The 13,294-nt window shown below is 36.6% G+C and overlaps 1 protein-coding gene across 2 annotated transcripts in view; it reads left to right on the top strand.

Moving 5' to 3' along the window:
• The window catches only part of NALCN (sodium leak channel, non-selective), a 323,837-nt gene that overhangs the window by 248,097 nt on the left and 62,446 nt on the right, over positions 1-13,294 (top strand). For both annotated transcript variants that reach the window (XM_076009294.1, XM_076009295.1), the window contains one exon: positions 11,515-11,588. In XM_076009294.1, the coding sequence (XP_075865409.1) occupies positions 11,515-11,588 (74 nt within the window). The remainder of the gene's footprint in view (positions 1-11,514; positions 11,589-13,294) is intronic.

A 13,294-nucleotide genomic window follows, 5' to 3' on the forward strand; every position in this document is an offset into this window, starting at 1 on the left:
GCTTATTTCCAATTACTATATTTTATGTGGGAGAGTTATTCAATAAAGTGGCTCATTACAATAATTACACTACACCTTTCTAGCAGAAATGACATTCATCAAGCCATATTCATTGGACCATGGTTTTGTGCTTCATGGTCCTATGTTTTTATAACCACTTTCCCATTTATTGTTAATCTGTTCATATTTTCTAAGTAAGAAAAGAAAACAGGGCCTCTCAAACTTTTTCCCCGTTAGAAACTGAAATGTACTGTTTACACTCTAAATAAAAAAAGTTAGTTGAGGCCACACACGGTGGCTCACCCCTGTGATCCTAGCACTCTGGGAGGCCAAGGCGGGCAGATTGTTTGAACTCAGGAGTTCGAGACCAGCCTGAGAAAGAGTGAGACCCTGTCTCTACCATAAATAGAAAAAATTAGCTGGGCATGGTGGCACATGCTTGTAGTCCCAGCTACTCGGGAGGCTGAGGCAGAAAGATTCCTTGAGCCCAGGAGTTTGAGGTTGCTGTGAGCTAGGCTGACACCATAGCACTCCAGCTGGGGCAACAGAGTGAGATTCTGTCTCAAAAAAAAGTTAGTTGAATATTTATAATATTTGTAGTGTCCTTTCTCAAATAAATATCAATGGCTTCATTCTGAAGGAGGCTACTAGGAGCAAGTTATGGTTCTTTAGGTCTAAGCATTTCAGCATCCCAAAGGAATCTATATATATGTCCTAATAGGTCTGTGGTTATGCCCAGGTGACTGAATTAATATTGTAATCAACCGAAAGTTGTCACAGAGCTCAGATTTTCAGGAATCAGTAAATGTAAAATATAAGTACTGTGACCATAGTGGATTTAACAGGTTAGAAAATCCATTGAACTTTCTCAGTGCTTCAAGATCGTTATTCTGAAAAATCAATTATGCATATGTAGGACAAACAAAAAGTTGGTTAGTTTAGATTTTGCATTGGCATTTGAGATAAGTAAGAGTTTGTGATATGTATAAACCAAATCTTTCCAGGCAAGTAGACAACATTTTGTTACAGTATACTTTAGAAATGTTTTTTTTATTCTTTTAAGCCTAGTGACATTTTACACAGATATGAAAAGATTTGAACATGAAAGCTGTGCAGAGTTATAATAATTTTGTTATTTATTATCTGCGTGACCTTGGACAACCTAATTTTTATGAACCTCAGATTTTTCATCTGTACAAAAGAGATAATAATATCTACCTCTGAGGATTAGTTTGAAGATTATGCTAAAAAATATGTACATAACACCTCAGCACAGATCAAGGAACCAAGAAGTTTAATAAAGATGCTGAGGTTTTGAAATATATATGTAATGGGCATTTATACAATTTTCATTCAATGACTAGAGAATAACATTCTAACTCAAGAACACACGTATGATTTACAAAACATGACTGCTTACTGTACTACAAAGTCATTCTAAACATATACCAAATCAATGTCCTAGAGAAGACATTATTTGACCAAAATATAAAAAAAAAAATTAGAAACCCAATAACAATAAAATGACAACCACATGAAAAAAAATATTACACATTGGAAATTTTAAAACTACTTCTAAATAAGCAAACAAGAAATAACAATGAAAATAAGAAAATATATACAACTAAAAAATAATGAACAAGGGATATATCAAGCTTGTGGGAAGTAGCTAAAGGCATTTTTAGAGGACAAAATATAGCCTTGAATGCACATCTAGTAAAGGAATAAAGGCTTAAATTATTCTTCCAAGCATTTAACTCAAGAATTTAGAAAATACCAACCAAGAAAATTCTAAGACAGCAGAAGGAAAGAAATAATAAAGAGAAAAGCAGAGATCCATCAAATAAAGGAAAAGGAAGCAATAAATAATATCAACAAAACTGAAGTTCTGTTCTTTGAAAAGACTAATAAAAGTGATAACTCTACATCAAAATTCAACAAGAAAAAATTAAGGAGTCTTCTGGAAAGATGACAGAGACTTAGGCATAGTTTTTTAATCTTGAATTCCCACATGAAAACAGACAGAATACCTAGATAACAAAACCCAAAACCATAGACAACATTTACAACAAAGCAAGGTAATCCACATCCCCCACAAAAAAAACAAGTGTACGCAAACCAGTAGCCACATGGTTTGCAAGACATTGGTGTCTGTGTGGAAGAAACCAAGGTTAGTTACATAGGACCAATATTTATGAGAACAGATCACCTCTTAGCTACACTCTGAAGAAAAACATCCAGGAGCAGAATCAAAATTGAACAGGGTAGGGATAAGAGTGGTAAGGATAAAAGCAGATCCAAACAAAATTGGGGGGAGGGAGGGGGGAGGGACTGGGGAATTGGGCCAGGAAATTCCAGGAAGAAAGCTGCCCTATTTGATTACTATATCAAAACAATGGAAGAGGAAGCTCTGAAGTTAGAAAAGAAATATTAAACTATGTGGGAAAACTAATTTTGTATAAAAACAAGTAAGAGAAAATTACCAAAGACAAATTCCCTATCACAAAAGTTATCACAAGGAAACATACAATGAGCAGAGTACTGTCTCTGTAGACAAGGAAAGCAAGCCCTAAACATATGCCCACCAGCAGCTTAAATTGTAGCATATACTTGCAAAATGAATGAAAAGGCATTAAAAATTACATAAGGTTGAAATAGCAGTGTAAATCAAAATTAGAAAAAAACTTAGAAATGAGGTGCTAAAGCTCAGAAAAGATTGTAAATGAAACATAAAGACTAAACTAAAAGGAACATAAAAGTACCTCAGATGATCAAAAGTGAAAAATAGAAAGTAAAGAATAGGAACTTTTAAAAAATCAAAACAATGAAAAAAGTGATGAAAAGGATTTGCTGGAAAAATGACAACTTGAAGAATGGGTCAAAAGTCCAACATCTACATTATAGAAGTCCCTAAAGTAGAAAATCACAGCAAAAGAACAGAGCAAGTACTAAACTTTTCTGACATAAAATGATTTGAAACTATGTATTGAAAGCACATACCATGTACCTAAAAATATCCAGTACGAACAACTAAAAGTAAGACATACACCAGAAAAATTACAGGACATTAAATTTTAAAAAATTATTTGATATCTACCCAAAAAATGAAGTGATTTATAAAGGAAAGAACATTAGATTAGCATCAGACTTTTCAGCAGCAATGCTTTCTATAAGAAGAAAACAGAATAACATATATAGGATACCTAGGGAAAGAATATGTGAGCCAGATTTTTTACATCCAGAAGACTGACTTTCAAATTTAAAAGGACAGAAAAACTGTTATTAAGATGTAAGAATATATCTCAGACAAGCAAAGGCTCAGAGAATTCACCAAGACAAGACCAGCCCTACAAGAAGTACTTAAAACAGCGTTACCCACGGAACATCATAATAATAATCCACGGATATAAAAACAACCAAAACCCAAAGATATTAAAGGCCAGATATTACAATGGCTCAAGACAGAAATCATAGCAACAACATCCAACCCAACAGAATGATCAGTAATCTACCTTACCTATCAGTTCTCTCAATAAATGTGAATGGCTTAAACTCTCCACTCAAGAGACATAGGCTGGCTGAATGGATAAGAAAATACAGGCCAAGTATATGCTGTCTTCAGGAAACACATTTAACCTGCAAGGATGCACATAGACTAAAAATAAAAGGGTGGAGATCAATATTCCAAGCAAATAGAAACCAAAAGAAGGCCGGTGTGGCAGTTCTAATTTCAGACGATTTAGTTTTTAAACCAACAAAAGTAGTAAAAGACAAAGAGGGTCAGTATATAATGGTGAAGGGCACAGTCCAACAAGAGGAGATAACAATTTTAAATATATATGCACCCAACTTAGGTGCACCCAGATTCATAAAGCAAACCTTACTGGAGCTAAGCAAATGGATTAATAGCAACTCCATAATCGCCGGAGATTTCAACACCCCACTGACGGCACGAGACAGATCCTCCAAACAGAAAATTAATAAAGAAATAATGGACTTAAACAAAACTCTAGAACAATTGGGTCTGACAGACATCTACAGAACATTCTACCCAAAATCCACTGAATATACGTTCTTCTCATCAGCTCACGGGACATTCTCTAAGATTGACCATATCCTAGGACACAAAGAAAATCTCAAGAAATTTAAAAAAATAGAAATCATACCATGTACTTTCTCAGATCACAGTGGAATAAAACTAGAAATCAACCCTAACAGAAACTCACATTTCTACACAAAAACGTGGAAATTAAACAACCTCCTACTAAATGATTACTTCGTAAATGAAGAAATCAAGACGGAAATAAAAAACTTCTATGAAGAAAACGACAATGGAGAGACAAGTTATCAACTCCTCTGGGACACAGCTAAAGCAGTTCTGAGAGGAAAGTTTATCTCCATAAATGCCTATAACCAAAAGGCAAGAAGATCACAAATAGACAATCTAATGAAACGACTCAAAGAGCTGGAAAAAGAAGAACAGACCAACCCCAAACCCAGCAGAAGAAGTGAAATCAACAAGATCAAATCAGAACTAAACGAAATTGAAAACAGGAAAGCTATTCAGGAGATTAATAAAACAAAAAGTTGGTTCTTTGAAAAAATAAACAAAATTGACACGCCATTGGCTAAGCTAACGAAAAGCAGAAAAGAGAAATCTCTAATAAGCTCCATCAGGAATGAAAAAGGAGATATCACAACTGATCCCAAAGAGATACAAGATACAATTTATGAATACTACAAAAATCTTTATGCACACAAACTGGAAAATGTGGAGGAAATGGACAAATTTCTAGAAACACACAGCCTCCCTAGGCTCAACCAGGAAGAAATAGATTCCCTGAACAGACCAATCTCAACAGCTGAAATAGAAACAGCAATTAAAAATCTCCCTAAAAAGAAAAGTCCCGGTCCAGATGGCTTCACACCTGAATTTTACCATACTTACAAAGAAGAACTAGTACCTATCTTGCAGAAACTATTCCACAACATCGAGAAGAACGGAAACCTCCCCGACACCTTTTATGAAGCGAATATTACTCTGATACCAAAACCAGGAAAGGATGCAACAAAAAAAGAAAACTACAGACCAATATCCCTAATGAATATAGATGCAAAAATTTTCAACAAAATCTTAGCTAACCGAATCCAGACACTTATCAAAAAAATAATCCACCACGACCAAGTGGGCTTCATCCCAGGGATGCAGGGATGGTTCAACATACGTAAATCTATAAATGCAATTCACCACATAAACAGAAGCAAAAACAAAGACCACATGATTCTTTCAATAGATGCAGAAAAAGCTTTTGACAAAATTCAACACCCTTTCATGATACGAACACTTAAGAAAATAGGCATAGAAGGGACATACCTAAAAATGATACAAGCCATATATGACAGACCCGTAGCCAACATCATACTGAATGGGGAAAGACTGAAATCATTCCCACTTAGAACTGGAACCAGACAAGGCTGCCCACTATCTCCACTTCTATTCAACATAGTGCTGGAAGTCTTGGCTACAGCAATCAGACAGGAAAATGGAATCAAAGGTATCCAAATAGGGGCAGAAGAGATCAAACTTTCACTGTTTGCTGATGATATGATATTGTATCTAGAAAACCCCAAGGATTCAACCAAGAAACTCCTGGAACTGATCAATGAATTTAGTAAAGTCTCAGGATACAAAATTAATACACAGAAATCAGAGGCATTCATATACGCCAACAACAATCTAATTGAGAACCAAATCAAAGACTCAATTCCCTTCACAATAGCAACAAAGAAATTAAAGTACCTAGAAATATATTTAACCAAAGAGGTAAAAGACCTCTACAGGGAGAACTATGAAACACTGAGGAAGGAAATAGCAGAGGATGTAAACAGATGGAAATCCATACCATGCTCGTGGATCGGCAGACTCAATATCATCAAAATGTCTATACTACCCAAACTGATCTACAGATTCAATGCAATACCTATTAAAATCCCATCAGCATTCTTCACAGATATAGAAAAAATAATTTTACGCTTCGTATGGAACCAAAGAAGACCCCGAATATCAAGAGCAATTCTAGGCAACAAAAACAAAATGGGAGGCATTAATATGCCAGATATTAAACTATACTACAAAGCTGTAGTAATTAAAACAATATGGTATTGGCACAAAAACAGGAATATTGACCAGTGGAACAGATGTGAGAATCCTGATATAAAACCATCCTCATATAGCCGTCTCATCTTTGACAAAGCAGACAAAAACATACGCTGGGGAAAAGAATCCCTCTTCAATAAATGGTGCTGGGAAAACTGGATAGCCACCTGTAGAAGGCTAAAACAGGACCCACACCTTTCACCTCTCACAAAAACCAACTCACGCTGGATAACAGACTTAAACCTAAGATATGAAACTATTAGAACTCTAGAGCAAAAAGTTGGAAACACTCTCCTAGACATCGGCCTGGGCAAAGAGTTTATGAAGAAGTCCCCAAAGGCAATCACAGCAGCAACAAAAATAAATAAATGGGACATGATCAAACTACAAAGCTTCTGCACAGCCAAAGAAATAGTCATGAAAGTAAACAGACAACCTACAGAATGGGAGAAAATTTTTGCATCCTATGCATCCGATAAGGGACTGATAACTAGAATATACTTAGAACTCACGAAAATTAGGAAGAAAAAATCAAATAACCCCATTAAAAAGTGGGCAAAGGACTTGAACAGAAATTTTTCTAAAGAAGACAGAAGAATGGCCAACAAACATATGAAGAAATGCTCAACATCTCTAATCATCAGGGAAATGCAAATCAAAACCACAATGAGATATCACTTAACCCCAGTGAGAATGGCCTTTATCAAAAAATCTCCAAACAATAAATGCTGGCGTGGTTGCGGAGAGAGAGGAACACTCCTACACTGCTGGTGGGACTGCAAACTAGTTCAACCTCTGTGGAAAGCAATATGGAGATACCTTAAAGCGATCCAAGTGAATCTACCATTTGATCCAGCAATCCCATTGCTGGGCATCTACCCAAATGATCCAGTGACACTCTACAAAAAAGACACCTGCACTCGAATGTTTATAGCAGCACAATTCATAATTGCAAGGCTGTGGAAACAGCCCAAGTGCCCATCAATCAAAGAATGGATTAATAAAATGTGGTATATGTACACCATGGAGTACTATTCAGCTCTAAGAAACAATGGTGATATAGCACACCTTATATTTTCCTGGTTAGAGCTGGAACCCATACTACTAAGTGAAGTATCCCAAGAATGGAAAAACAAGCACCAGATATATTCTCCAGCAAACTGGTATTAACTGAGTAGCACCTAAGTGGACACATAGGTGCTACAGTAATAGGGTATTGGGCAGGTGGGAGGGGGGAGGGGGGCGGGTATATACATACATAGTGGGTGAGATGTGCACCATCTGGGGGATGGTCATGATGGAGACTCAGACTTTTGGGGGGAGGGGGGGAAATGGGCATTTATTGAAACCTTAAAATCTGTACCCCCATAATATGCCAAAATAAAAAAAAATAATTAAAAAAAAAAAGATGTAAGAATATAAATATTGCAAGATATAAGTCATATCATTCCAATGAGCCTCTAAACTACTAAAAACATGCTTCAAACAACCAAAATGAATTCCAAAAGTGACTCTAAAACTGTAGTCCCCAACCCCTGGGCCATGCACCGGTACCAGTCCATAGCCTGCTAGAAACTGGTCTGCACAGCAGGAGGTGAGCTGCAGGCAAGCAGCCTCAATTGTATTCACAGCTGTTCCCCGTCTCTTGCGTCACTGCCTGAGCTCTACCTCCTATCAGATGAACGATAGCATTAGATTCTCACAGGAGCGACCCCTACTGGAAACTGCTCATGCGAGCAGGATGTAGGTTGTGCAAACTAAGGATGTAGGTTGCACACTCCTTAGGAGAAGCTAACGCCTGATGATCTGAGGTGGAGCTGAGACGGTGATGCTAGCGCTGGGGAGCAGCTGCAAATACAGATTATTATTAGCTGAGAGGTTCGATTGCACATAAATGTAATGCACTTGAATCATCCCGAAACTGTCCCCTCCACCCCCAGTCTGTGGAAAAATTGTCATCCATGAAACCGGTTCCTGGTGCCAAAAAGATGGGAGACTGCTACTCTAAGACATTGGCATAAGAACCTACGTTGCTATGTAAGAACTAAGACTACGTAAGGATTAAAATGTAGAGTAAAATATGTAATAACTACTCTGGAAATGTGGGTATAGTAGAGATGTATAAATGAGGAGGCAAATGGGAGAATACGTGCAGACACTTTTAAAATATTCTCTGGTGGTCTCGGTTGTGTTAGGTATTTGTTATTCTGAATGATTTTGCAACATCATGTTGTACCTTGGAACAAGGAAACTTTGCCAAGGACTCCTAGAACCCATGAGCCAACTGGAAAAAACGTCCAAGTAGCGCAGTTGGGATCATTTGACTTATAATAAGAATAAAAATTGAAATGGACTGAAATCCATCAATTATGCTTAAATCTTGAGAATGACATTTTAAAAATAGTGATTATTCACCTTAAGAGGATGATAGAAAATCAATCAACTAATTGTTAAATTAACAATTAATTTAATTAATTATTAAATTAACAATTAATTTAATTAATTAACAATTATTAAACTAATAAGTAAAGGTCAATCATCAAGCATTTATCTTGCCTTTCCATATGAATTATACCACTGGGTAATCAAATAACACAGGAGATAAAGTACCTCATTATAATACTATTCCAGATAATAAATAAAAAAGAAATGACAATTTTGCAAACTGAATGAATCAGTGGATCCAAACAATGAACATCCATCAATACCGCTAACGTCACGAAAAAAGAAACACACAGACATTATGTGCCTCCCGATGGAAGAACCTACTGCCACCCATGGCCTTGCCAAAGAGATCAAAGCTAAGTCTGTCTGGTGAAGCCTCTGGATCCAGCTGCCACTCTTTGGGAACTAGGGTACAGATTGTGTTGAACTATACCATTAGTGCGCAGTTAGCAAAATCCAGACACCTGTCAACTACAGGTCAAATGGCCCAGGTTCCTCCCTTGTAAGAGGAAAAAAGGATAACCAATAGATTAAAAGAAACAAAAGTCATTGCAGAAAAATCAGCAAGATCCATCCTTCAGTGATGCCTTCAGGTCCAAATTACTCAACTACTAATAACTCTATGCAAATTGAGTTGAACTTCTAGGCTCTTAAATTTTACATTAAAGTGCATAATTCTGGAAATACCTTTTAACTTAAAAGTTTAAGACTTTAAAAATATCATCTCTATATTGTTTGAACATTGCAATTGATTTGTTTTTGATCATTAATTCAAAGAATTGTTATCTGGTGCACTTGAATGTTTTAGGTTTACAAACAAAGTGAAACCACAAAAAGGTCTTTTTCAACTAATCTTTGATTTTTTTTCAAAACAAACTCTATGTAAATGCGTCGCTCATCCCCTTCCCTTTTCATTCCTACATCTCTGATATGTTTATATGCAGAATAATCAGTTACTGACTCCTTTCATAGCTGTAATTTACAATTTCAGATCTAAAATTACTTATTGTAAAATAGGTCCCTGTATTCTGTATGTTTTGATCATTATTTCAAGTGATTGTCAGTATCTTTTAAATCCAGAAGAGGGCACTGCAGAGCAGCGTAGCTCTGAATTCTTTGTGGCCAGCAGTCTGAGGATGTTCTTTGCTAAAAGAAATATGCAAAGCTTTACTATAGAAATAAGAAAAACTGAGAAGATAACTAGATAATCACTGTAGGCCTTCTTTATTATAAAAAGGAATAGTTAAAATATATAACTATCTAAATACATATTCAGGATATCAAATATAATATCAAATATAGAGAGGAAAGGAAAAAGATTATATGGAGAGGTAAATAGATATCCTTTCCTTCTTTCAAGAACATCCCAAAGATGAATCTGATAGTTCTCTTTTGCAAGATTTATTCTTCTGCTACTTATGCTGTTAGTTAGGCAAACAGTTCTCATGTACTCCCTTGTACAGATTGATATTGTATTTTGTTTTAATCAGTTCAAGTTGAAGTCAAAGGAGATTCAGTAGGCTTTTTAGCAATCTATGCAGTAGAATTTTAGCAATGTGCAGAAATCATGTAGGCAGTCATATACTAGATATTATCCCACAGGTGTTTCCTAACACGAAACTGCAGGGCCAGTCGACAGGTGATTGGATTCACACTGCCATATTACACCAGGGGGCAGATGACTAAGGCGTGTCATTGTCCTTTGAAGACGAAATGAGTTGTGGGATCTGCAGTCCTCTCCTAAAACTCGCTGTCACAAGGCCTCTGCAACCTGGGCCTGTCTCCTGACTGTGTGTTTTTAGGTGTCAAAAGAGCAGATGCTCCACCACGAGGCCCTTCAGCTGAGTCTTCTGTCTCCAAAAGCAGCTTGAAACAACGTTCCTTAGGAGATGTGCGATCAACTCAGGGGGGTTAAATCAATGCCAAAGTCACCTCTTTAGGGGAGGGGGGGAGATGTAAGAACGTTTCCTGACACATCATTGGAAATAGCATAGATACGCTACCATGAAAATGTAATTTCCAAATAAATGACATTCACTCTTTTCTCCTTGTTCACACATTAATTTATTCTCCTAAGAGTTCTGGTGAGTAATGAAACCAATTCAGTTTTTCATTATTGAAAAGGAAAATGAACAAGCCACCTTTTCCTCAAGAGGAGGAAGTTGCCAACGTGTTCGATGATCTCACCCTCTATTATGGATCTGCTGGAAATAGGAAGACCAGATTGCTAATGACAGTGTTATCTAGGTTGTCCGTTGTGGTTGAAAAGACCAGTGTGTGACTCTGGTTCTTTTTCACCTATGTCCAAGTGGACATATTGTTTGACGTTATGGCATTTGTTTATAGGTTTGTTTGCAGACAGAGTTTGGGGAGTGTATCTTCTGGTTCATTGTCAGCTCCCAGGATTGTTTTATTCTTAGTCCTCTTCTCTGGAGTAATGTTCTCATTGCCAACTAGGAAGAAACCCTGAATGCCCATCTCATTTGTCCCCATGCCTGTAGACAAAACAGCCCCTAAACTCTTGAGTCATAGACCAGGAACCTGCAGCAGACACTACGTGGATTAGAGAACATTTATTAAACAATGACAAATAAGGGGTCCAATATTCAGTTCAACGTTAAATTCTTTGGAAACTGAAAAGCCTATTAAGATGAAGGACGACATTGTCACCGAGATACGCCGCCAGCGAACCATCCCATAGCTGTGACATGGAGCCCCACGAGTTTGTCCACAGTTCTGTCCAAATAAAAATAAAAATGGAAAAGAATGTTAAATAATAGAATCAATCATATGATGACACTTTAGTGAAAAACCCTCATGTTTAATGTTTTAGCAATGTCATCTGTTTAATGATATGTCAGTGTATTGTCCTTTACATTCCCAAACTAAAGTCATACTTTTGTCATTTTCAGCTTCGCAAGTCTGTTTTCAGCATCAGGGCAAGAAACCTTCTAGAAAAGGAGACGGCAGTCACTAAAATCTTAAGGTAACACCAATAAATGTTGATACCTATTTAAACACAAATGGGATTAGAGTAAGCAAAAAAGAGCCTTCTTTTAAAATGAACTAAATTTTCTGAGCACCCACATATACTTTCTGCTAGAAAGTAGCTTTGAGAATCCAGTTGCTGACAAATAATATCAAAAATATTATCGATGTCTTTCCTAAAAAAATGGCTCAGTAGGCCATTTCTTTTCTTTTCGTGTATTTTAACATAAACTGTAAGTATAAACATTTACAAGAAGGTGAAAAAAAATAACCCGCTGTTAATCTTAACAGTTTTGTATCTTTTGTGATATCTAAAGGAGAGACCACAATCTAAAGGAAAAATAAAAGTAAACTACTGAAAAGTAATTATGATTTATTAATCTATGAAGAATGAAGTTATTGACAATATAGTAAAAATAAAAAGCATACCCATTGCAGAATGCTTATAAAAACATACGATTTTAATGCTGCTTTCTAAAATATGCCTTGAAATGAAGTATCAATAAGGAAAATTAAACAACCCACTTAAGAATATTTTATAAGACTGTATGTTATAATATAGAGTAACATGATGGGTATAAAAATGCATAAGCATTTGGAATATCGTGTACTGGTGAATATCTTACATAGATGTATGTAAAGGATGCAACTCAATATTGGGAGCCGGAGGTAGGACAGCTCAAGAGGTAAATGGACAAATTCACACTAGGAACCCTTCTCCAAACTGTGGTAAATGGAAGGAGTTCTAGTTCTCTTCTACTCGATTCATTTCTAGGAATAGTCATTAAAGCATCCTCCCCTGAATGTCTATTGCTATAACTTGGAAACTGTAATGAAGAAATAAAGCTAAGTATATATGATTTGAGGAACTATTTTTACTTTATAATACTACCTTAAATTTGTGTGCAAAAAAAAAAAAAAACAAAACTTTAACTAATCAAGACAATATTGGCTGACATTCATGTATAGAGTTGAGTACATGTTGGAGTAGCCTTTATGAGGTAGAAATAAATATTTCTGGGGTTTGTGTATTATTACCACAAAATATGATGAGCTAAACATACAAGGTCTCATTGGAATAGACAACCTGCATCCCAACTTAGGTTGGATGGTCACTCCATCCTGGTATTACCATCAGATCATGCCATGAGGCTGGCCCTGAGCCACACATGGGTCATTCGAGACCATTACCCAAGCTGTAACTGCTCTGGACCAGTTCATAGTAGGGTCCTACAGCAATGCCGATCCACTCAGTAGGAAGAGAAACTCTCCCTCAAACAAGAAACTACCCACAAGGGCATTATAATACTCTGAGTCTACATTGAAAATCTACCTGCCAAATCAGGAACCAAAATGACCCCGTTCACCTGTCCAGAACAACTGCTTCCAGTAAGTGTGAATGTTCCCTGGGGCATCGAGAGAATTTCCAGGGCAGAAGCAGACGGGGATGTTTGTAAGGAAGAGATTTCCAGCCTCACTTCCCTCTGAAGTCTTCTTAAAATTGATCCACCACTTTCCCCTTTCCACCTCCTTTCCCTATCTACCCCTCTCTCAGTTCTCAAGAGGAAAGTGAAACTCTCACCTATACACAAACTATGGTGCGTATGGATCTGGGATGTAGAATCTTCTGGGTTGCCAAACAAAAGGACTATTCCCATGTGGCTTTCTCCAAAAAAGGGTCTCTTTGGACCACATGTTGTTATT

Source organism: Microcebus murinus, chromosome 13 (assembly GCF_040939455.1).
Source record: "Microcebus murinus isolate Inina chromosome 13, M.murinus_Inina_mat1.0, whole genome shotgun sequence".
NCBI classification, from domain to species: domain Eukaryota; kingdom Metazoa; phylum Chordata; class Mammalia; order Primates; family Cheirogaleidae; genus Microcebus; species Microcebus murinus.